The 24,550-nt window shown below is 41.3% G+C and overlaps 1 protein-coding gene across 4 annotated transcripts in view; it reads right to left on the reverse strand.

Moving 5' to 3' along the window:
- Positions 1-3,660: 3,660 nt before the first annotated feature.
- The window catches only part of wu:fl23c11 (interleukin-17 receptor C), a 62,295-nt gene continuing 41,405 nt past the window's right edge, over positions 3,661-24,550 (reverse strand). For 2 of the 4 annotated variants that reach the window (XM_060931584.1, XM_060931585.1), the window contains exons 4-16: positions 22,059-22,184; positions 21,712-21,914; positions 17,103-17,226; positions 16,598-16,633; positions 16,360-16,499; positions 14,510-14,566; positions 10,914-10,968; positions 10,536-10,786; positions 10,147-10,200; positions 10,001-10,052; positions 5,495-5,590; positions 5,373-5,414; positions 3,661-5,273 (exon numbers count right to left, since the gene is read on the reverse strand). In XM_060931584.1, coding sequence (XP_060787567.1) covers positions 4,510-5,273; positions 5,373-5,414; positions 5,495-5,590; positions 10,001-10,052; positions 10,147-10,200; positions 10,536-10,786; positions 10,914-10,968; positions 14,510-14,566; positions 16,360-16,499; positions 16,598-16,633; positions 17,103-17,226; positions 21,712-21,914; positions 22,059-22,184 — 2,000 coding nt within the window. In that variant the 3' untranslated portion in view covers positions 3,661-4,509. The remainder of the gene's footprint in view (positions 5,274-5,372; positions 5,415-5,494; positions 5,591-10,000; positions 10,053-10,146; positions 10,201-10,535; positions 10,787-10,913; positions 10,969-14,509; positions 14,567-16,359; positions 16,500-16,597; positions 16,634-17,102; positions 17,227-21,711; positions 21,915-22,058; positions 22,185-24,550) is intronic. The other 2 variants (XM_060931587.1, XM_060931586.1) reach the window with 2 other exon arrangements.

Below are 24,550 nucleotides of genomic sequence, written 5' to 3' on the forward strand. Positions count from 1 at the left end.
ATAGTCATTTACCACATTAGCAATGTATAGAGTGGATTTCTGATTAGTTTAAAGTGATCTTCATTGAAAAGAACAGTGCTTTTCTTTCAAAAATAAGGACATTTCAAAGTGACCCCAAATTTTTGAACGGTAGTGTAACAGCTGGCTGCTGTTGAACAACAACTTTTATTTCAGCATCGACAAAAGATTCCAGATTCTGGTAGTGTTTAGTACAAAGGTACAATTCACCATCAGCTTCAAAACAGTGTGAACGTTCACGCTCACGTTCTGTTCACTGCTGATGACCCAAAGTACCTGTGTGATTTTATAGGAATATTAATTACAATTGTATTTTTATTTCAAGAAATTGTTAAAATTATTTTATGAACACTCTATATACAGTATATACAGTACACACACACACACATGGTATAACCCATACATAAACAATAGCCTGTAGAAATACTGAGGAAAATATATATCAATTTTGATCTTCTACCCAAAAACGAAAGAAAACTGCCCATTGCATGTCTAGTTTCAGTTTGGATAGATTTAAAATAAACCACTTCTTCTGCATGTAGTGACATTCGACTTGTAAAATCTGGAAAAGGTTGATGGTGAACGCTACATTGCTGAAGAACTCCTGTTATACCCCTTTTCAACCAAAGTGGTTCCAAGGCTGGTTCACAGCTGATGCCTCATCTGGAATCAGTTCTGTGTGTTTTGATATCCAAAGAACTGGCTCTTGGCCAGGTAAACTGGTTCCAGAGCGGCACCAACCCTTTGCTGGGCTAGAACCAAGAACCGCTGATGTCAAGGGGCGAGATTATTCTAACCAATAAGACCAGTGAAAACTTTGTGACTGCCATTAAAAAAAACAAAAAAAAACCCAAAACATAGCTAGTGTACCATCTAGACTGACTAATCCACAGAGGAAGAAGAAAAAGAGACCATGTCATCAGTCATTGTTGTTGTGCTTGGTGCTAGAAGGTGCTACCGTGGTGGGCTAACGACACTAGCGGGAGCTAGCGGCTGGGAAAGTGGAGACATATACAGTGCTCAGTGTAAATGAGTCCACCCCCTTTGAAAAGTAACATTTTAAACAATATCTCAATGAACACAAACAATTTCCAAAATGTTGACAAGACAAAGTTTAATATAACATCTGTTTAACTTATAACGTGAAAGTAAGGTTAATAATATAACTTGGATTACACGTTTTTCAGTTTTACTCAAATTAGGGTGGTGCAAAAATGAGTACACCCCACAACAAAAACTACTACATCTAGTACTTTGTATGGCCTCCATGATTTTTAATGACAGCACCAAGTCTTCTAGGCATGGAATGAACAAGTTGGCGACATTTTGCAACATCAATCTTTTTCCATTCTTCAACAATGACCTCTTTTAGTGACTGGATGCTGGATGGAGAGTGATGCTCAACTTGTCTCTTCAGAATTCTCCAAAGAAAATAATTTCTTTACACCACAAAGCTGAAGGCTACAAGAAGATCAGCAAAGCTTTAGTTATCAGTCAGAATACTGTAGCAAAAGTGGTACAAAAATTTAAGAAAGATGGAACCGCAACCATCTCACAGAGACGTCCAGGTCGTGCACGGAAGTTAACGCCTCGACAGGAGCGTCTTCTGATGAGAAGGGTTGAAGAAAATCGGCATGCAAGTTCACTGCAGTTATCTAAAGAAGTAGAAAGCCAAACTGGGGTGACTATTTCCCGTGACACAATACGGCGTACACTGCAGAGGAATGGCATGCATGGATGCCGTCCACAAAAGAAGCCTCTGCTAAAGCCCAGGCACAAAAAAGCCTGCCTAGAGTTTGCCAGGGCCCATGCTGACAAAGATGAAGACTACTGGGACTCTATACTCTGGAGTGATGAGACCAAGATAAATGTTTTTGGAACTGATGGCTTCAAAACTGTATGGCATCGCAAAGGTGAGGAATACAAAGAAAAATGCCTGGTGCCTACAGTGAAACATGATGGTGGCAGTGTCCTTATGTGGGGCTGCATGAGTGCTGCTGGTGTCGGGGAGCTGCATTTCATTGATGGCATCATGAATTCACAGATGTATTGCTCTATACTGAAAGAGAAGATGCTACCATCACTCCGTGCCCTTGGTCGTCGTGCACTTTTTCCAACATGGCTAAACGCACATCTAAGGCCACTGTTGGATTTCTGAAGAAGAACAGGGTGAAAGTGATTCAGTGGCCAAGTACGTCTCCTGATCTGAACCCAATCGAACACCTATGGGGAATTCTGAAGAGACAAGTTGAGCATCACTCTCCATCCAGCATCCAGTCACTAAAAGAGGTCATTGTTGAAGAATGGAAAAAGATTGATGTTGCAAAATGTCGCCAACTTGTTCATTCCATGCCTAGAAGACTTGGTGCTGTTATTAAAAATCATGGAGGCCATACAAAGTACTAGATGTAGTAGTTTTTGGTGTGGGGTGCACTCATTTTTGCACCACCCTAATTTGAGTAAAACTGAAAAATGTGTAATCTAATGCTACGTTCACACTGCAAGGCTTAATGCTCAATTCCGATTTTTTTGTGAGGTCGTTCACATTAACAAATATATGCGACTTGTATGTGATCCTCAGTATGAACGAAAAGCGACCTAAAAGTGTTCCGCATGCGCATTGCAGGATACGACGACGTCACACGCAGTGAGCATGGCCAGTGTTTACGGAAGTAAAACCGCCCGGTTGCGGTATGACCCATCCAATCTAGCTTGAATAGCTGCATCCCCCAAATGGAAATCAGCTCCCTAACCTCTGCGTCCTTCCATTGAGAAGATTCAGAACCTTCACAGCCCGAAGCGTCCCTCGCATTGATGTCATGCGCAGGGGCGCAGATACGTTTTTTGAACTGGGAGGGACAAAAAACTGGGGGGGACAAAGCTGCCAGCAAACCAACCCCAACCCCGATATGCCTGTCAAACTTGTTGTTAGTAACCATAGCAACCAAGCTCGAGCTCGCAACCTGTGCAGTCTGCGCAGCTCAACCAACCGAATATCAGTCTTTGTTTTGTTTTATGTGAGTTGTTGCAACTATGTATACACTGCCGTGCACCTCAATAAACCGAATGGTAATTAGTCTTTTGATTTTTCCGTGAGGTTTGCCTTATGCAAAGAAAGACAGCATAGACGTTTTTTCCTCCCTATAAGTGGGGGGGACCGAATGAGGTGAATTGAAATCTGGGTGGGACGAGTCCCACCCTCTATCTGCGCCCGTGGTCATGCGCCATGTTGTTGTAACTTTTTTTGAGAGACCCGCCACCTACTTCAGCGCAGAATAGTGACGTTTGTGGCTTGTTGATGACGTGTAAGTCGGATGAATGCGACCTGGCGGTTCAGACTGAAGTCGCATATGAAAAGAGCGGATAGGAATCGGAATTAGCACCACATATCCAAACGGCCTGGGTCGGATTTGAAAAAATCGGATCTGTGTCGTTCATATTGTCAATAAAAGATCGGATACAGGTCACATACGGGCGAAAAGATCGGATTTGAGTCACTTCAGCCTGCAGTGTGAACGTAGCCTAAGTTATATTATTAACCTTACTTTCACGTTATAAGTTAAACAGATGTTATATTAAACTTTGTCTTGTCAACATTTTGGAAACTGTTTGTGTTCACTGAGATATTGTTTAAAATGTTCCTTTTCAAAGGGGGTGGACTCATTTACGCTGAGCACTTTACGAGGGTAAGTCAAAAAGTTCGAAGACAGATGTTATAATTTCAAAAGGTGTGAAAGACATCCCCCGGAATTCTACAAAGAAGGAATTCTCCGATGGAAACACCGCTTGCAGAAGTGTTTCGACTTAAATGGACGATATGTAGAGAAATAGCTTTGTTATTTTCATAAATAAAGATTTTTTTTTTTCCAATTTGTCTGAGAACTTTTTGACTTACCCTCGTACTCATACAGTGACAGAATGACGTGGCTCTCTCGCCCGTGGAAAAGGAAACCGGTTCTTCACAAGTTGAACCAGCTCCAAACCAGCACGAGCACCAGCCCAGAACTGGCTGAAAGGGGGCATTAGTGCCAGCCAGGAGCTACAGTGTACAAATGGCAAGTAAAATTTTATTTCACCTTTTAACTGAATTGAATCTAATAAATATTGTTTCTTTTCATTCATTCATTTTCAGTGATCACTTTATCCTGTGGATCCGGAAGCTATTCCAGTGACACTGGGCACAAGGCAGGAGAATTCACTCTGGATTCATCACAGGACACACACATTCACACACTCATTCACATCTAGGGGCATTCCAGTGTAGCCAAGACGCAAGGAGGTAGCTGGAAAACCCAGAGGAAACCCACACAAACATAGGATCGAAGCCAGGACCCTGGAGCTGTGAGACAGCAATGCTGACGAGCCAAATCATGGCCTAGCTCAGCGGGACATTTACTTGCTTAGTTAAAAACTGAGCGTCAGGGTTAAGACAAAACAACATCACCCGTTCTCTTGTGCACCTCTGTGAAACTTTGACTCATTTACCGGAATTCAATCGACAGTGCTGTTCTCACTGTGTAACTCAGGACTAGCAGGTGGGGACAAGTGCCCCAGTGTCAGAGGTATAGTGACCCACGAATCGTCCTTCTCCAACCCCATGCAATCCTGAGAAACCCCCGCTAACTTGGATCCTGCTCCCCCTGTTAGCTCTCGCAATTTTCCTGCTAAAATTCGTGCTCCTGCTCTCAAAACACCGGCCCTTGTTCTTCTGCTCTCAGCTCTCTCGTTTTCTTTTTGCCCTTTGTGAGCCCCATGAGTGATCTCAGTTAGAAATCCCAGACTCTGAGAGGGCAGGCTGAAAAGAGGAAGCCCACGAAAAAGCTCAGGCATGGATCCCCTTTCGTTCGGGGGTTCGGCTGGCTGCGTTTCAAACTGCACTAGGGCGAAGCGTTCACCGGCACGGCCCTGTAGGTAATCAGCAAGAATGCAGCTGAGCGAGGCACTGAAAACATCCGAGTAGTTCCCCTGCCGCTCAGGCTTCTCTCCGCTGCTTCGACACCACTCCTCTGCTCGTGCCCAAGCGGCAGGGGTGAGCACGAGCACCACTTTGCCGCCATGGCACTGCATACGATGAAGACGTGAGTGCAACCAGGGTACGGGGCCGAGTGCATTCAGCTCCTTGCGGCTCCACAACTCCAAAGAGACGCCGAATCCCAGCAAGGAGAGAGCCGAACCGAGGTGACACGCCAGCTCTGCGATAGCGCTGTCTGCATCTGGAGGGTACAGCAGCACCACCTGACCACCTCCTACTCTACCTAGAGAGAGAGAGGGAAGAAGAAAGAAGGAATGAGACATTTCTCATGGATTTGAATACACGGGAAAACGTGATGCGCTAATATAGACAAAGCACTCACTGCTGATGCTGTCCATTTTCAGCCACTTGAATATCCAACCTGCTAATGATGCACATTTTAATGCTTCCTTCAGACAAATACTCCGTGAATTTGTATTTATGCACGAGTATCTACGTGCTCACCTTTGACTAATCCCTGGAGAACACAGGCTCCCAAGACTGCCAGACACATGACAAGTACAGATACCAACAGAAACAAACTCCAATGAGTTCTGGTAACTTGAGACAGAGAGACAGAGAGACAGACAGAGTATATATAAGACACTTTTAGTTGATGCTTTCTTTGTGCATCCAGTAAGCCTACAGTTCACACCAGTCACATGTGCACAAAGTTATACACTGTCCAATTCAGAGTAGGGGAGAGCGGGGTAAGATGAGCCAGGGGGTAAGATGAGCCACCCCCTGTTTCTAAGAAACAGTACACAAATGTGACCATGTGACCACATTCAAAGGGGGCCGGGACCATTTACTTACACTTGTGGAGAGGAGCACCACATGTCAAACTAGGTGAGGGAGATATTTATAAAAATGTGTTTTTGTGCTTTCTAAGTCAATTCCATGTTTGTCCACAGTGAAGATGATTTAGAGAAGACAAAAGTAGAATAATATTTAGACACATTAGGGTTAAGTTAGTGGCTTTCTAAGCTATGATATGAATGCTAATAAAAATAATTTTGATTAGCCTAATCCCCTTTATTAGCATTTTTCTACAAAATGGTGGCCACGGGGTAAGATGAGCCATTAGATGTGGGGCAAGTTGAGCCACTGGCTCAACTTACCCCATTGGTGGCTGAGCTTACCCAATATGGATGACACTTAAGTTTTCACATTTACTGGTCATATATGACATATATATATATATATATATATATATATATATATATATATATATATATATATATGACATCAGATGAGGAAGACCAGTTGTTAGATGTGGGGGATTATGTTGTGGCAAAATTCACAGGGAAGAAGAAAGTGCATTTCTTCATTGGCCAGATAATCAAATTGGATGTCTTCGAAATAGAGGCAAGATTTCTCAAAAGAAGCCGGTCATGCCATGGCTCTGCAAGAAAGCCAACCTTTGTCTTCAAAGAGAAAGATGAGGCTGTCCTGTCAAGACAGGATATTGTGAAAAAATTGCCCTGCCCCTTTACTGTTGGGGGGACAGCACGGAGGGAGAGGCAAATGGTGTTCCCTTGCAATTTGAACGCTTGGAACATTGAATAATGATGAAATTATTATGGATGGAATGATTGCTGCATGTTTTAACCTACTGAAAGAAATAAGATTTTTTGGCACTGTTCTACTGTTTTAGTAATTTCTATAATATAGTACATCTCTCATTCCCTCTCTAACCATCCCTCTTTCTATCTATCTACGCATATCTCTCTCTCTATCCATCTATCTATCCCTCCCTATCCCATCTCGTTCTATCACCTCTCTCTTCATCTCCCCTTCTCTATGCAACGGCCCTATCCCCCACTTGATTGACTTGACTTGATTCACTGATTGCATTTCTAATAATAAAAGTTTTTTACTTTGTTAACCTAACATGTTTTGTGTTGGCTCAATTTACCCCAGACAGTGGCTCATCTTACCCCGTGCATGGGGTAAGTTGAGCCACTTGACATTTTTTTTTCAAGAGGTAATATCACTCTAACCATAAGAGCTTATCAATTATTTTTTGCTCAGATAGTAACAGTACACTTTGAAATTTGGTATGGTGTGTAGACTGGAAGCAAAAATGGCTTTAACATGTAGTTATGATGAAAAATGTAAAAAGTGGCTCATCTTACCCCGCTCTCCCCTACTTGCAATTTATTTGCGCTTATAAGTCCACCTCAAGACCCGTTTGCAGGAAGAATGGGACAAAACAACACCTGAAACGCTTCATCACTTGGTGTCTTCAGTCCCTAAATATCTAATTGTTGTGAGAAGTAATGTCAACATTATAAAGTGGTTTATAATGTTTACCGTCCCAAGTTTTTTAAAGTGCTGCAAGAATCAAAATCAATGTGTGGCTATTTAGAAAAACAACGACAAAATTCATGAAGTGAAACATCAAATAACGTGCTGTTGGAATGTTCTGAGTGCAATACAGGTCAAAGATTATTTACAAATCATTGTTTTCGGTTTTAATTTCAATTTCGACATCCCTTCCTAACTTTTTCTGACTACGTTCAGACTGCACCCTGAAACGACCCATATCCGATTTTTTTGCCCATATGCGACCTGTATCCGATTTGTTATTGACAATCTGAACGACACAGATCCAATTTTTTTTTTTCACATGCGACCCAGGCCGCTTGGATATGTGGTCCTAATTCCGATGCATATCCGTTATTTTCACATGCGACTGCAGTCTGACCGGACAGGTCGCATTCATGCGACCTACACGTCATCAACAAGAGACAAACGTCACTATTCTGCGTTGGCTAATCCCGCCTCTTTGGTGGAAAACAACAACATTTGTACGGTTTTCAGAATTTAAATAGACTTTCATACAATTGATCAAGCTAATCAGGGCTTAATTTGAGGGGGAGCAAGCCGGAGCGCGCTCCGGAACCTCGCACGTTGGCTCCGGCAGCTATTTACACTGGATCCGGCGATCCGCCACCTCTCTTCACTATGTAACAAAATTTTTAAAAACCCAAATAATTAAATAAATAAATGCAAGTTTATTTAGTGTTAATGTCTGATTTTGATATCTGTCTTGTTGGTGATTTCTCTCATGAAACGACAGCCACAAAATATCTGTTTGTATATTACGGAAAAGGAGGGTGCACACTTCCGTGGCCGCGGGAGGAAGACGCGCTGTTCGGGGAAAAAGAAGTGGAAGCGCTCTGCCAGCAGTTTTGCATCAATGACCCACGACATGTCATCAGGGCATTCAGGGAATTCAGGGAAAGTAATGGAGAATTCATCCCAGATGAACTGAAGGGTCTCTTGGTCGCGATCAACACTGTCCCTATCTCAAGTGCAGAGTGTGAGCGGGGTTTTTCGCTGATGAACTTAATTTGCAGTGTTATTACAATAGAGATCTTGCAGTCACGTGACCGGAAAGTACACAACCGCCATCTTGTCGGTCAAAAACACCGCTGAATACTGCTGCACTCGTGTACAGAATGGATCAATTTCAACCGACGGACTACACGGCTCATTTTTCTAATGAACAGATAACTAGATATATGTCTAAAATAAACGATCTACAGATTTGTGACCCTTATGGCTTACCGGACGGAGTTTTCACGACCGGATTTTGAACTGTCAGCGGAATACCCAGACGTGTATAATTACCTCATTAACTTTCCCTCGCTGTTCAGTGGTGAAGCACTGCGTGCTTATAAATCTCTGGACAGTTATCTTTACAGAAATTCAGGATTTGTCAGCGACTCAGATGTGGCATCTTGTAAACAAGAATCCTCATTGGATGGGTAAGTCACTTAAGTATTGAGTATAGCACTGACCAGCCGATTATAGAATAGAATAAGGTAATTCCAAATCGTCCGTCTTGTTTACATGGATCTGGCGTTGGAGAGGTAAAGGCTTAGCAGTGGAGATTTGAGTGGCTGTTTTCTGAGCTTAGTCAACAGGCCGGCTCTGCAGCCTCGCTTTTGCTTCCGCTCCCGGCACCGCCTCCTTCGCTTTGCTTCCGATAACAATCCACGGAGACCCCGCTGGTCTCGCTATCTCGTCCGGAATGTTTTTTTTTTTTTCTCGTCCGGAATGTTGTGCATGCGATGGAAATCGCTACAAACCGTCATTTTCTGCTGGAAACCAATGTCCAGTAAGTCCATACGGTTGTAGTGGATATTGAAGTCCGGTACAGACGAACAACACGCAAAAATACACGCAAAAAACATAAAAAACGTGCACAGGTAGGGAGAGCTTGTAGCCGCAGCCGTTGTAGTAGAATTGTATATAGTAGGGTTTTCCAGAAGAAAAGGTAGAAGTAAAAGCAGAAGTAGAAGGCGGAATATGGCGTTTGACCGACAAGATGGCGTCTGTCACAATCTGGATCGGCTGTGACGTCACATGCAAGTGCTCCATACATGCCCAGAAGTGCCCCCCCTCTTCTTTTTTTTTCGCACCGGAGCCACTCATCCTCTGCGCTCCGGGACCTCCCACTTTACAAATTAAGCACTGAAGCTAATGGTGGATTTGGTAGGGACCTGGATGTTAAACCATCCTGTATTACAAGATTATAAGATTGTTCTGGAAATTTCCAGTAATTTGACACCTTCGGTCTCATTAGTCTGCTGCCCACATTAATCAGATTATTGTGTGAGTTCCACTGCCACCACAAAAACCACATCGCCAGGTCTCGCCTCATCTCCATGCTTTACTTGCAAACTTGAAGAGTGCGCTTTTTTTTTTTGTTTACGTATTACGTAGATGTGCTTATTACGTGTCAATTTGCACATGCGGGACACTTTTGGGTCGTTTTCCGTTCATATTGGAGATCGCACACAAGTCTCATATAATTGGTAATGTGAACGGCCTAACAAAAAAATCGGATTTCACAACAAATCGGATATGGGTCGTTTCAGGTTGCAGTCTGAACATAGTGTCTGATTTGGACTCGTAGTTACGCAATGTTCAAAATGAAAAACAGGGCGGCGTCCTTACTTTCAAAAGGGCAGACAAGGTCAAAATGGCCTTCGATTCCCTTAACCTTGACCTAGAGAAAGGAAAGAAATGCTTTTGTAGCAGTATGGAAGCATGATTAAAGGACACTTTACATCCCATGCGTGAAAAACAGCAACATTATGTACCTGCACACAGAGTGAAGGGTGACGGTCCACGTGAACAAACTCGCCTTGTAATTGCTTTCCACAGAAATAAAAAGAGTGATCATGGGCTTGATCAATGCAGATTTTACTTAAAATGTATTAAAATTATTATTTTTCTTTGTAATGGCCGTTATTAGGCCAACTATCAACTCAGGGTCTCTGCACAGTACTGTGCAAAAATAGGTACGTACATTAAAAAAACGTATAGCAATTACGAATTTGGAAATGAATATTTTTTTAAAACAACATGAAAGACAAAAATTTATCGAAGGCAAAATTTCTATTAAAAGCCAAGGAACGTAGTTCTGCACACAGCTTTTCTTTTATAAAATGTTGAAATTAATTAGTGACGATTTTAACATATATCCTACCCAGTGCTGCTCGTTAATCAAGTTCCATTTTCGATGTTGGTGGCTGCGTACATGATGCCTGCTGTTCTGTAAGTCATCGGTTACATGGCAGTCTTTGCTGGAGCCTGAAGTTTTCTTGCAGAGATGAATTTCAGCCTCCAGTCTGCAGGGAGCGGTGACGTTCCAAACAAGAGCAGTGCTGTTTCGAGCCATTGCTCCATCTCGAGTCAAAGACTCCAACACAGACACAGATACATTCGAGACAGAGAGAGCTGAGAGAAGTAAAGTAAAAGAGGGAAACTTTTTTTTTTCCTGTTCAAACTCAAAAGATCAAGCTTTTCAGTTTTATCCAGCCATAATTACTAAATAGTCACACAGCCCTGGAACTGTTTGCCATACCTGTTTTATTAAAAAATGGGCAAAATGTCTTGCGAGGTCCATCCACCCACCAAATCTGACGAAACATACAAGGTCAAAAAAACAAAAGACATACTAAATTATATTTATTTTCAACAACTGACTCAGCATTCTTATTCTCTAGTTCAGATTCTGTGCCAGCCACTGAGTATTCGTTTTACGTCTTTTGCAATGGTCGTGTGTCATCAAAAAGTAAAACATCACTGAGGCTGTCTGGTTCACATGCGCACAATTTCTTTAAAGACTTACACAGTACTATACGATAGGGGCTAATACCTGATCCACCACCAAGTAAAACGTTGGCAAAGGTAAGTACATAAAATGTTTTACATTCCTGTACCATACCATACATATTTTATGACAGAATCTTTGCTCACGTTTTAAATCATTTATTTGATGTCACAAATGTCAATATGCATCCCAAAGCCTTTGTCACTGGTTGCAAATTTTGCACCATTTTACGACAGTCCCTTCAGTATTTAGATTTAGGCCCTGTCCACACGGCAACGGATTCAGGTGAATCCGATAAAATTGTTTATCGTTTCGGCCTGGCGTCCACACGGCACCGGCGTTTTGGGTGCCCCAAAACTAAATCTTTTGAGAACGGGTTCCAGAGTGGAAAAATCTGGCAACGGCCCCGTTGCGAAGTCGTCTGGATGAGTAGAACGGATTTGTTTACGATGATGTCACAATCACATGACTGTCAGTGCTTCACGCCGGGTAGAAGTGTAACGAACTCGATGCGAGTTGTCAACAAATCCTATAACTTGGTTCATGAAACGCGCTTACAAAATATTTTCACTGTGAATATTTATTGTGTAATGGTGCAAAGTGAGAGAGAGAGAGAGAGAGAGAGAGAGAGAGAGAGAGAGAGAGAGAGAATAGCCCTTAGGGCAGAGTCTTTAGTCTGGTTTGGTTATACTCAGTACTTCACTGTGGAAGTACTGAGTATAACCAAACCGTGCACCGCCCGTGCGCTTTCCAAAAACAAAAACAATCCCGCCAGCAAAAATAGGAAAAAAAAAAAAAGGAACGATCTCACCTCTTCAGATGTTGGTTTAAGTCCAACAATACATTCCTCAAAAAGGGCATAGAAGAACAAAGTAATCCATCAACGTGTAGCATTCAATTTATTCCGGACCATTAAAGAATTCTGGAGGATATCAGAATGTTGGCGTACCGGCTTCCATCTACCCCCATTCATTCCTCTCTCTCTCCATCTACCCCCATTCATTCCTCTCTCTCTCCATCTACCCCCATTCATTCCTCTTTCTGCGTCTTTCGTTTTACGCTACTGATTATTAATCAAAACTTTGTGGCTGATGCTACAGAAGAAGGGGTTTATGCGCATGCGTCTACTTCTTCTATTGTTCTGGTGTCTCCGATGGGACCGTCTTACAGTGCACGTAGAGGTGTGGCATGTGTATTGCATCATTTTCAGCAAGCGTTGCGTTGCCATATGAACCTGATATTTTACTGACCCGTTGCCCATGTGGACGCGAAATTAAAAAAAAAAAATCTCGTTGCCGTTGTCGTGTGGATGTAGCCTTAGTGTCAGCCAGATAGCATGAAATGACAATACGCAGTCAACCCTCCCCAACCACTCTGTATAAGATGAAGATATAGATAAAAGGGAAAACATATATTTTTAAAGAAATAACATGACATTTTTTTTGCGGTCCAAATCCTGCGCTCTGATTGGCTGGCGAGCGGGTCTGTATCCTACGATACGGACCCCGGTTACGGACTTCTGGCGACTTGTTCGTTCGCAACAACAACAAACATAGTAGCATTTTTTTGTCAACATTTATCTTTTTTTTTAATAAGATTTATTTATAAGAAGATTATCAAAAATCTTATAAATTTTTGCCAGCATTTCTCAGGAGAATAGCATTAATTTTACATCATGGATAGTAATAACGACAGTGTTCACAGTGAAAGCGAGTTTTACTACCCTGAGGAAGAAGAAATAAAAGAAAACATTTCAGGAGAAAGCTAAAAACCTCTAACTTGCTAACGCCGAGCAAAAACATGGCTGAATCCTGAATGACCCCTATTTGTATAAATAGGGAACTACATAGGCGGCAAAACGTAGTTTTTTTCCTGCCATGGAAGTGCACTTGTTTACCGAGGAGGAAGCCATTTGCATTACAGCCGTGAATGAGGATTCATTCTCATTATCTCTAGCCGCTTTATCCTGTTCTACAGGGTCGCAGGCAAGCTGGAGCCTATCCCAGCTGACTACGGGCGAAAGGCGGGGTACACCCTGGACAAGTCGCCAGGTCATCACAGGGCTAACGAGGATTCAAAATAGCATTAATTTTACATCATGGATAGCGATAACAACAGTGTTCACAGCGAAAGCGAGTTTTACTACCCTGAGGAAGACGAGATAAAAGAAAACATTTGAGGAGAAAGCTAAAAACCTCTAACTGTTGCTAACGCCGAGCAAAAACATGGCTGAATCCTGAATGACTCAATTTTGTATAAATAGGGGACTACATAGGCGGCAAAATGTAGTTTTTTTTCCCTGCCATGGAAGTGCACTTGTATACCGAGGAGGAAGCCATTTGCATTACAGCCGTGAATGAGGATTCAAAATGGTGGCTCGGCTCGGTTTTCCCTTTCGGGCGCTCTCGTTTTCTGGTAGAATTTGGTAAAGAAAACAATAAATATATTATTTACCAGCTTACGGTCGGTCCGTATCGTGAAATACCGTGACCTCGGCCTTGAATACTCAACACCTCGGTCACGGTATTTCACGATACGGACCTCCCAGCTGGTAAATAACATACACTATACACACACATACACACACACACACATTATATATATATATATATATATATATATATATATATATATATATATATATTTCAGTGAAAACAGACAAATTGAATACTGCTTAAGACTTATCTAAAATGATTCAATAAGTACTTTATTTATTGTAACACATTCCGTGTGGATTTCAAAATTAAATTTCACAGGTAAATTGCGGCACGGTGGTGTAGTGGTTAGCGCTGTCGCCTCACAGCAAGAAGGTCCTGGGTTCGAGCCCCGTGGCCAGCGAGGGCCTTTCTGTGTGGAGTTTGCATGTTCTCCCCATGTCCGCGTGGGTTTCCTCCGGGTGCTCCGGTTTCCCCCACAGTCCAAAGACATGCAGGTTAGGTTAACTGGTGACTCTAAATTGACCGTAGGTGTGAATGTGAGTGTGAATGGTTGTCTGTGTCTATGTGTCAGCCCTGTGATGACCTGGCGACTTGTCCAGGGTGTACCCCGCCTTTCGCCCGTAGTCAGCTGGGATAGGCTCCAGCTTGCCTGCGACCCTGTAGGACAGGATAAAGCGGCTACAGATAATGAGATGAGGTAAAATTTCACACTGCCACTGTGGCAGGTGGAGAGAATGTTTTATTTCAGACCCTTGATTCAAGACAGACCTTACAGAGCAATATATGAATAAATACTTGTGGGTTCCCAAATTGAAGGGTCCCATTTTGTCAGGATTTAAGGTACTATTTATAAGAATAAATAAATGAATGAATGAACAAACCAACAAATAAATAAATAAATCGTAATACCTGAAAGCAGAGACAGGGGGCGACAGAGCTCATTGGAATCATCAATGGATTCTCCTTCTTGTATTCAAAGAAACAAGATAACATGAGCACGGTGATGACAGATCAGTGAAAATAATTGATATATATATATATATATATATATATATATATATATATATATATATATCACATACATATACACACACAGTTGTGGTCAGAAGTTTACATACAGCAGCATGAATGTCATGGCAATATTAGGGCTTTCAGTAATTTCTTTGAACTGTTCTTTTTCTGCGCCAGAATGTACAGCATACATCTTTAATTAAAAAAAACACTAGTATTTGGTGCATAAGTTTTAATTTTCTTTGGGTTTTCTGAAATCAACACAGGGTCAAAAATATACATACAGCACACCTAATATTTGGGTAAAATGTCTCTTCACAAGATTCACCTTGACCAAACATTTTTGTTTACCATGAACAAACTCCCAACTGCTCCCCAGGTGCTGTTAGCATAGCTGCCCACTGCTCTGGGTGTGTGTGTGTTCACTGCTTCAGATGGGTTAAACGCAGAGAGGAATTTCACAAGTGTGTGATGAATAAAATTGTGTCTGCTTTCTTCTTTCTAATATTTGGGTAAAATGTCTATTCGCAAGAATCACCTTGACCAAACATTTTTGTTTACCATGAACAAGCTGCTGGAAGAATTCTGGTTGGACATTTCATGACTCTTCATGGTAGAATTGGCAGAGTTCAAATAAATGTTTTTTTTTTCTTGGCATGGACTCGACTGATAAGCACGGTCCAAATATTTTCAATAGGGTTGAAGTCAGGACTTGTTTGCTTAATGTTAGCCTGCTTTATCCTCCATAACCAGCTCGGAAGCGTGTTTGGGTTCATCGTCCTGTTGTATTTCCCAAGTCATGTTCAAGTTTCTGATGGTTTATGCTGAAGAATTCTGAGGTAGTCCTCCTCCTTCATTATTCCATCCACTTTGTGCAATGAACCAGTTCCACTGGCAGCAAAACAGGACCATACAGCTATCCTCCAGAAGGATTTTTCTTTGTCTCTGTGGTCAGCTTCAAACTTTAGTTAAGCTTGAAGGTGTCAGTTTTGGAGCAGGGGGTTATTTCTTGGATAGCAGCCTCTTAGTCCATGGTGATCTGAACTGTAGACCGTGATCCGTCAGCTTCCAGTTCATGGCAGGGCTGTGCCATGGTGGTTCCCAGGTTGTTCCTGACCATCCAAACCAATTATTAAGTTATTGTGACGACACTTCACAATAACTTGCATACAATTGTTTGAACTGATCTTGGAATTAGCAGTTGTTTAGAAATGGCTCCAAGAGACATTCCGGAGTTGTGTACATCTGTGATCCTCTTTCTGCACTGAGCTCCTTGGACTTTCCCATTTTACTGTGTATTGGTCAATCCAATGAGTGCTGTAAACAAACCCTTTTTCTGAAGGCACAGAGAAGCTACCAGCTGTAGTCAATCATGATCACTAACAGGAAGTTAAGAGACCTCAGCCTTGGCAATGTTAAAGAAATTTTGAAAGTTTCAGCGCCTCTGAATTAATAATCTAAGTGAGTGGATGTAAATTTTTGACCCCGTGTTGATTTCAGAAAACCCAAAGAAAATTAAAACTTGTGCACCAAATTCTAGTTGTTGTTTTTTTTAATTAAAGATGTATGCTGTACAATCATTCTGCCACAGAAAAAGAACAGTTCAAAGAAATTACTGAAAGAACCAAATATTGCCATGACATTCATATCCAAGGTGACATTCATGCCACTGTATGTAAACTTCTGACTATAACTGTATATATCTTTTCTCATCCCCCCCCGGCAGTAGAGATTTTTTTGATACACACCCATTCTAGTCTTAAGCATGCTCCATCTTTCTCCATCCTCTGGCAGGCCCGCAAGTCATGACCTTCATCCTTGCCTAGATCACCCACACGTAGTTCTACCATTCCTGTTTTGGAGTTGATTTCTGGATACAAAATGGGTACTGGGAAACAAAATAGATCCCCAAGTTATAGTAATACATGAAAATACATTAAAACAAAACAAATAAAATTAAAAGCTCAAGTTTTGACATTAACTCACCTTTACACTGTGTAATGGCCAGACCTTGGGAACAAACTGAAACAAAAAAAATATATACTGTGTGTCCAGAATGTCTAGTTAATGCCTCGGTCACAACCGGCCGTACGTGCTCCTACGGCCAGTCTACGTGCAAAAAACGCAAGAAACGCACGGAGGGCGCGTGTGTGACGTGCTGATTTTCGAGCCATAGACTGGCCGCAGAGGTTCTTTGTCATGTCAAACAAACTCTACGGGCGCTTACGTTTTTTTCAGGTTGCAAGACAAACTTACGGCCAACGTGCATCTTTCTCCACGAAAAAAAAAAGCAGCGATTTGGGAAACGCCAAAAATCGCACGGCCAAAAAATCGTACGTCCGGTTGTGACCTAGGCTTAAGTGGAAAATTGAAAACTGATGTTGACAGTTGATGACAGACAGAGATAGATAGATAGAGAGAGAGAGAGAGAGAGAGAGAGAGAGAGAGAGAGAGAGAGAGAGAGAGAGAGAGAGAAACAAAAAGAAATTACCTTTCTCTATTGCAGGCATCTTGATGTCTTTAGTGAAGCTGGGTTTATCAGTGTTGGAAGAGAAGACAGTGACAGTACTGCCAAAATCATCTTCCCTCAGCTCGACTATCAACGACATCCACATCTGCAGTGCAGTTATATACACACAGACACACTTACTTAAGTCATTAAATTGAAGGTTATCCCCTTTCCTCATAATTATTCATATTCAAAGTGGTGGCTCATCCATAAAAGCAAGTGGAGCACCCACTAATTTCAAATTCCATTGAAATACTAATTACTTCTTTTGCATGTTCAATAATGTGGAAAAAACTTTGCTAATTAACAGATGTTCGATTGATTTGGTCACTTTTCTAAATGATGAACTGCCCCATTAACTCGAGTTATTACTGCACCTAGTGGTCAAAATGGGAACTGCAGCAAGTGTTAATGGTGGCTCACTGAACCAGGAATCACGCTGCCCCAGCCTAAATCTATCAGAGGTGGACAGAAACGAAGGACGTTTACTTGAGTACTGTACTTAAGTACACTTTTTGAGTAGCTGTACTTTACTTGAGTATTGTTTTTTTTGGAAACTTATGACTTTTACTTCACTACATTTGAAAGACAAATATCGTACTTTTCACTCCACTACATTTCTATTAAGGTCCTCGTTACTATGAAGCAGCTTTGAAAGTGGATGTTTTTTTCTTTTCTAAAACATGATTGGGTTTTTTTCGCAGGTGACACTGAGAGCCGATCAGTAATCACTAGGGTCACGTCACGTCCATAGACTGGATAAAATCAAGTTCAGTGATTTCTCAGCAGCGTTATTTGAACACGATCAGTTGATGGCAGAATGGAAGGAGGCGGTTCTTCTGGGGAATGCACGCACTCATGGCTTTACCTAGCACCCATGTTTCAGTTTTCTGCAAGGATTAAAGATTCGTTTCATTTTAAATGTTTGCTTTGTTTACCAAAAATGAACCACATCACGGCCAACAAAAACTCGCCGTCCAACCTGCAGAAGCATACTGAGGTATATAAACGTTTTATTCCAAGAGAAAGCTTGCAACGAAGTTGTCTGTGCTTTTAGAGCTAGCGATAACGTTGCAATAGCTGTGCAGTCTGGTTAGTCAAATGACTTTCTATGGATTTGCCCGCCAAGTTGCCGTAGCTTTTTCCACGGCTAACATTTACACATAGCTAGTTAACTTGGACACTGTTAGTTAGCGTGTAAAAACGGAGTTATCCGAACATGAATAACGTCAACTTATCTGAAGTGCTTCCAAAAATATGTTTTAGCATAATCTTGCCAAATAAACTGAACGTAGAAATATTTCTTTTCTAGTAACATTAGCTATCCAATATGATTTCGAGTTTGAAAAGAGCTTGCTAGCATGTCAGGTGGAGCTTCACTGACTAGCTAGCTTAACGTTAAACCACCATGATGGCACAGCATGCGTTCATTTTGTGAATTCACATTTCTGTCTTTGGTAACGGCATTAGGTTTTGTAAGCGTTGTGGCAATAATACAACGATGCATTGACAGAAAATTTACTTTTAATACTTAAGAATTTTTAAAAGCAAGTACTTTAACTTGAGTAAAAATTTGACTGGACAACTTTCACTTGTATCAGAGTCACATTTGACCAGTGGGATCTGTACTTTGACTGTTGGGTACTTTGTCCACCTCTAAAATCTACGATCATTTTTGGTGGAGGAGGAGCAGCACACAGAACAGTTGATGACAGGGATACCAGGGTTGTTGCACTTTTTATTCCAAACTGGGACAATTTTAGAATATTCAGTAGCTGCCAAGATCTTGTTTTATTTACAAAATGAACATACGAAAGAAAACTGGGCATGCAAAGCTCAGTGTTTATCACAATGAACATGATCAGAGGCTCTGATCAAATCTTACGTCAAGTCTCAACTCGTGTATGCAAGTGTTTGAGTTAGCATGGATGTGCGGTGCAGCAAAGTAAATCTAGCAGTGGATGGTTTCTATGTCTCATCTCATCATCTCTAGCTGCTTTATCCTGTTCTACAGGGTTGCAGGCAAGCTGGAGCCTATCCCAGCTGACTATGGGCGAAAGGCGGGGTACACCCTGGACAAGTCGCCAGGTCATCACAGGGCTGACACATAGACACAGACAACCATTCACACTCACATTCACACCTACGGTCAATTTAGAGTCACCAGTTAACCTAACCTGCATGTCTTTGGACTGTGGGGGAAACCGGAGCACCCGGAGGAAACCCACGCGGACAACATGCAAACTCCACACAGAAAGGCCCTCGCCAGCCACGGGGTTCGAACCCGGACCTTCTTGCTGTGAGGCGACAGCGCTAACCACTACACCACCGTGCCACCCCTACTGAAATATATTTCAAAGATTGGGAGAGGGAAAGGGTTTTATGGTGTGGATCATGTCCATAAACCGGAATTGTTTGTGCACCTCAGTGATCTTTGTTGTGTCTGAAATCACTCACTCATTCACTACTCCCTATATAGGGAATCACTAGATAGAGGACTATATAGTGAGCTCATTGGTAAAATGTAAAAACACTTTCGGACACAACTCAGCGGCTCCATTATTTACGTCATTACTGTCACACAATTAAAACGTGCCAGATCAGTTGGCTGGTGGGTTTTCGAAATAATAAATACATGCATGTATTTTTGCGATAAATACATATTATACTGCACGTATTTCCCACATTAATAAATATAAAGCACTTTGTGTCTGCTGCACCTTTCAGTTCGTTTAAATCAAGGCTGAATACTTTCTTCTTTGCCGCTGCTTTTTATTCGATCAAATTGGAGGCTTTTGATTAATTCCTCGCTCTGCACTGGAACTTTTATTCTTGTATTTTTTCTGCCTTCTATTATTTTAGCTTATTTTCTATTCTCTTACTATTTTTTTTAAAGTTTTTTTGGGGCTTTTTGCACCTTTATTGGATAGGACAGTGTAGAGACAGGAAATGAGCGGGAGAGAGAGACGGGGAGGGATCGGGAAATGACCTCGGGCCGGAATCGAACCCGGGTCCCCGGATTTATGGTATGGCGCCTTATCCACGACACCCCCTTCTCTTACTATTTTTAATTGTACTTGAACGTCCGTTTATAATGTGTTTCTTCCTCCGTCCATTCACCCCAACACTTTTCTTTCAGCGCAACTGCAATGCATGATGGGATATATTGCTTGGTTAGTGACCACTGGTTGTACACTACTTTTCACGGTGCATTGTGGGATACATTGAGTCCACTATATCGGGTGTAATAATTCTCACTATACATTCGGACAGCACTACAAAATGGCAAACTCACTATACAGTGCACTATATAGTGATTAGTGAGTGATTTCGGACACGGGGCTTGTTTCCCATGCAAAGGCTGAAAAAAGAAGAAAATGTGTCTCCTATTTCCAGTGAAGTTTGCTGAAACCTGGCACCACTGATTAATGACATTCCCTCTTATGTGTTCACCTCATACACTGTGACAGTGGTGATGGGAACACACTCTCTATCAAACACAACTGAACAAAAGTATGTTGAAAACTGCTCAAAACGAATTGCTAGACTGGAAGATGGATGACTGTTTTTGACTGTCAAATATCTATTACAGAGTTACTCTAGAAATTCACTAGATAATAGCCTATAGCATAAGTCTGAATAAGTCTCATAAGTTTTATTGCGGGGTGGTGTAGTGGTTAGCACTGTCGCCTCACAGCAAGAAGGTCCTGAGTTCAAGCCCAGCGGCTAGTGAGGGCCTTTTTTTTTGATTGATTGCTTTATTCCGAACAGTAAAGAAGATATAAAAACAAAAAATAAAAAATGCAAATCATCAAAACATCGTCATAAACAGAATAGCGTAGCCACAAGGCAATAACATAATAATGTTCGGGAAGGATTAGGAAGAAGTAAATAACTTATCAAATCCTAACCCTCTATACCACCGTTAATCAAACGTCACTTTCCACCATGGGTGGCACGGTGGTGTAGTGGTTAGCGCTGTCGCCTCACAGCAAGAAGGTCCTGGGTTCGAGCCCCGTGGCCAGCGAGGGCCTTTCTGTGTGGAGTTTGCATGTTCTCCCCGTGTCCGCGTGGGTTTCCTCCGGGTGCTCCGGTTTCCCCCACAGTCCAAAGACATGCAGGTTAGGCTAACTGGTGACTCTAAATTGAGCGTAGGTGTGAATGTGAGTGTGAATGGTTGTCTGTGTCTATGTGTCAGCCCTGTGATGACCTGGCGACTTGTCCAGGGTGTACCCCGCCTTTCGCCCGTAGTCAGCTGGGATAGACTCCAGCTTGCCTGCGACCCTGTAGAACAGGATAAGCGGCTACAGATGATGGATGGATGGAAGTTTTATTGCCTCTTGACTTAATTTTGTTCGAGGCTGCATTCTTATTACGGTTGTCCTGACCCACCAAAATCTATGGTCATGATCCAGTGCTGATTAATAGTCCATCCATCCATTATCTGTAGCTGCTTATCCTGTGCAGGGTCGCGGGCAAGCTGGAGCCTATCCCAGCTGACTATGGGCGATTATTATAACTGACATTACACAATAAAGGAGATGTATTACAACATTGGAATGTTTCTTGTGCAACTGTAACATGACGTTACCTGTGTTGTATAGTCATCTGAGAAGGGCATTGTGAAAGTGAGCTCTTTTGAACCTGAGAAGTCTGGGCCCTGGTAGCACACTTGGACAGACACTGATGTGGAAACAGACGGTCCCAGCCCACTTCCATGCTCGTTTAAGGTGTTATTACTTCTTTTCTCATTATAGCTATTTTCACTGGACGGAGCTGCTGCCTCTTGGATTCCTAAAGAAAAAGCAGACCAAAGCCCATAAACTTAAAAATACTATTTGTGTACATACAATTATGAAATACGTAGCACTCACTGATCCCTTGAGTACCCGGAAATGCAAAAACTGGTTTTTTAAAAATATTTCAGTGTCAATATACCTGCAGTTGTAATGTTAATCCAGATTCTTAAGCATGGACGCAAGCCTTGATGACCGCGACACAACAGTGCATGAGCAGCAAGACCGCTCACATAAACACTGTCATCGTGATCAAGGCATATATCACCTATTAAAAAAAGAGACAGCAAAAATTACACAGCAACCATTTTAGCTTTGCCTTAGAGTTCACTTCTGATAAAATAATGTATGAATGCTTGACATGGGTTGATCCTTTCATACCATCTTGCTGATAATACATATCTACAATACATAACCATGTCTGTATTTAGTTAAAAAAAAAAGAGCTTTCCAAATCAGATAAAAGCTTTAGACAATGTCTGTCGAAAGTGCTTTAAAACAGAATGAAGAACTATTGTTTCTGATAATTGTTTATGTTCACATAGTTGATTTTATATGCATCGGTATAGTTCCTGTTCAGGAAAGCCGATATCAAAGTTAAATAAATGCATAAACAGAATTATGATGTTGAAGCCATATACTGTGACATATATACAGCTTAGATGTTTTATCTACCCCACTAAATATACTCACAGTCAATAAACTATACGGTTTTGAATGGTGATGCTGGTTTTAATTTGAAATAAAATGATGAACGAAATAATACAGATAAAACTAAATCTTTGATGTGAATATTCAGAATTTGACAAAAATTCTGCAAATTTGTGGAAAAATGGCGGCTTGATCTGGGACATGATAAACATGCATCGCGTTCCCTTAAAAAGGTTGTAGTCCACTGAAAAGTCGACAGTTATCACTAATTGTATTTTAAGTTGTAACTTTATACACCTAAGGATTGGTGCGCTCACAGAATAATCATAACCGTAATAAAACATCATGCAAAATATTTCATCACCGTCGTAACTCCATTTTCCACATACCCAAAACCAATACGATCGTGTGTTTTGATCTAAACGGAAAGCCTCAGGGTCAAGGTCACAACCTCACCAAAAGTAGTAACTTAAAATCACTACGCCATATAAACATTTAGTTATAAATCTGCGATTTTGTTTTTAAAACGAAAGCTAAAAAGTTAGGTATAGAATATGTTTCTTACAGAATATGTTACGATGGTAGCTGGTCTTGTATGAATTTCTGAGCTATAAAATGAGTTGTGGTCTATTTTTCACCATAGCGTGTTATTTGTGTGCGGGGAAGGACACACATTAACAATTTGCATGTGTAGAATGGAATTTTCCACTCCAGCAGTTAGAAGTTGATTGTGCTTCCATTTGCGGTCTATCTGTTACGCGGGTGATCTGTTCGGACGTTATCACTGAAAAGGTGAGCTTTGACAGTTTTATTTGGTTTTAGTCTTGCAGTATAAGGCAATAGAATGTTTCTTTTTCATCTTGCTTTCATATTTCGTAGTGTTTGCGTATTTTTGGCCAATATTTTGCAACCATGGTCAATTTAGATCGAACTTTTGATAGAATCTATGGCCAGTCATTTTGCCCCGCCCCCGCCTCACGCTCCGTCTGGTGCGGTAGTGATGTCCAGTTGCTCGCTCGTGCGCCGCAGCAGAGACCCGCGCGACCTTCAGCCGGTACAGTCGCTCTTCTTTTACCACCGCCGTTATTCTCATCTTTCCGGTGCATTCTTGATTTTTCCATTGTGTCCTATTTATTTCGCCATATCAAATACCCAAAATGTATCATATTATTCATATTTAAGTGAATAATCAATTCAGTCATCATAACTTGGCATTTTTAACCCAAACAATCAAAAAGAGGAAATGTATTCAATATTTTCACTCATCTGTGAAGGAGGGGCTTTAATTCTTCATGATGGATTTATTTTATTTGTAAATCAATTTGAATTGTAATCAAAAAAATTTCCACAGTGGAGGCCAGATAAAGCAAGATGCTATCTTTATTCTTATTAAACATGACAAAAGAAACACTGAGTGTTAGGTAAATGCAAAAAAAAAAAAATTAGAAAATTTATTTTTTGACCATAAATGTCCCAAATGAGAGACCAGTTTCTGAGACGGACCCATATCCACACACATACATACACAATGGCCATTATTCATCAAAGTTTTATATGAACAAATCTGATCATAAAATGAGTATACTCGTTTATCTGTACAATCAAACCCACATTTGATCAGTGTGTGGAAATAAGCTTTAGAGTTTAACAACTGGAAAAACACTTGATTTACAATTAAATAATCATAACCAATAAAAATATCAGGTGAGCAGTGTAGGTAATAACAAGGAAAATAAAGTATCAGTTAATATTGATAATCATAGGAACCTCAGCGTAAAACGTAGGTAAATGTGGTTTCGTGTCAACATGTAATTTGCAAATGTAAATCGCAACGTGAATGGACACGGTTCTTTATAAGCACATTAGTGATTCGAATAAAGCAATAGTCAAATTTGTGTGCAAAAGGCACAATGGAACTCTGCACTGGGCTGAAGAAGACCCAAATGTGGAGCCTTTGGTTGGCAAACCACACAAACAGGCGAT

The sequence above is a fragment of the Neoarius graeffei genome, chromosome 10 (assembly GCF_027579695.1).
Source record: "Neoarius graeffei isolate fNeoGra1 chromosome 10, fNeoGra1.pri, whole genome shotgun sequence".
Classification (NCBI taxonomy): domain Eukaryota; kingdom Metazoa; phylum Chordata; class Actinopteri; order Siluriformes; family Ariidae; genus Neoarius; species Neoarius graeffei.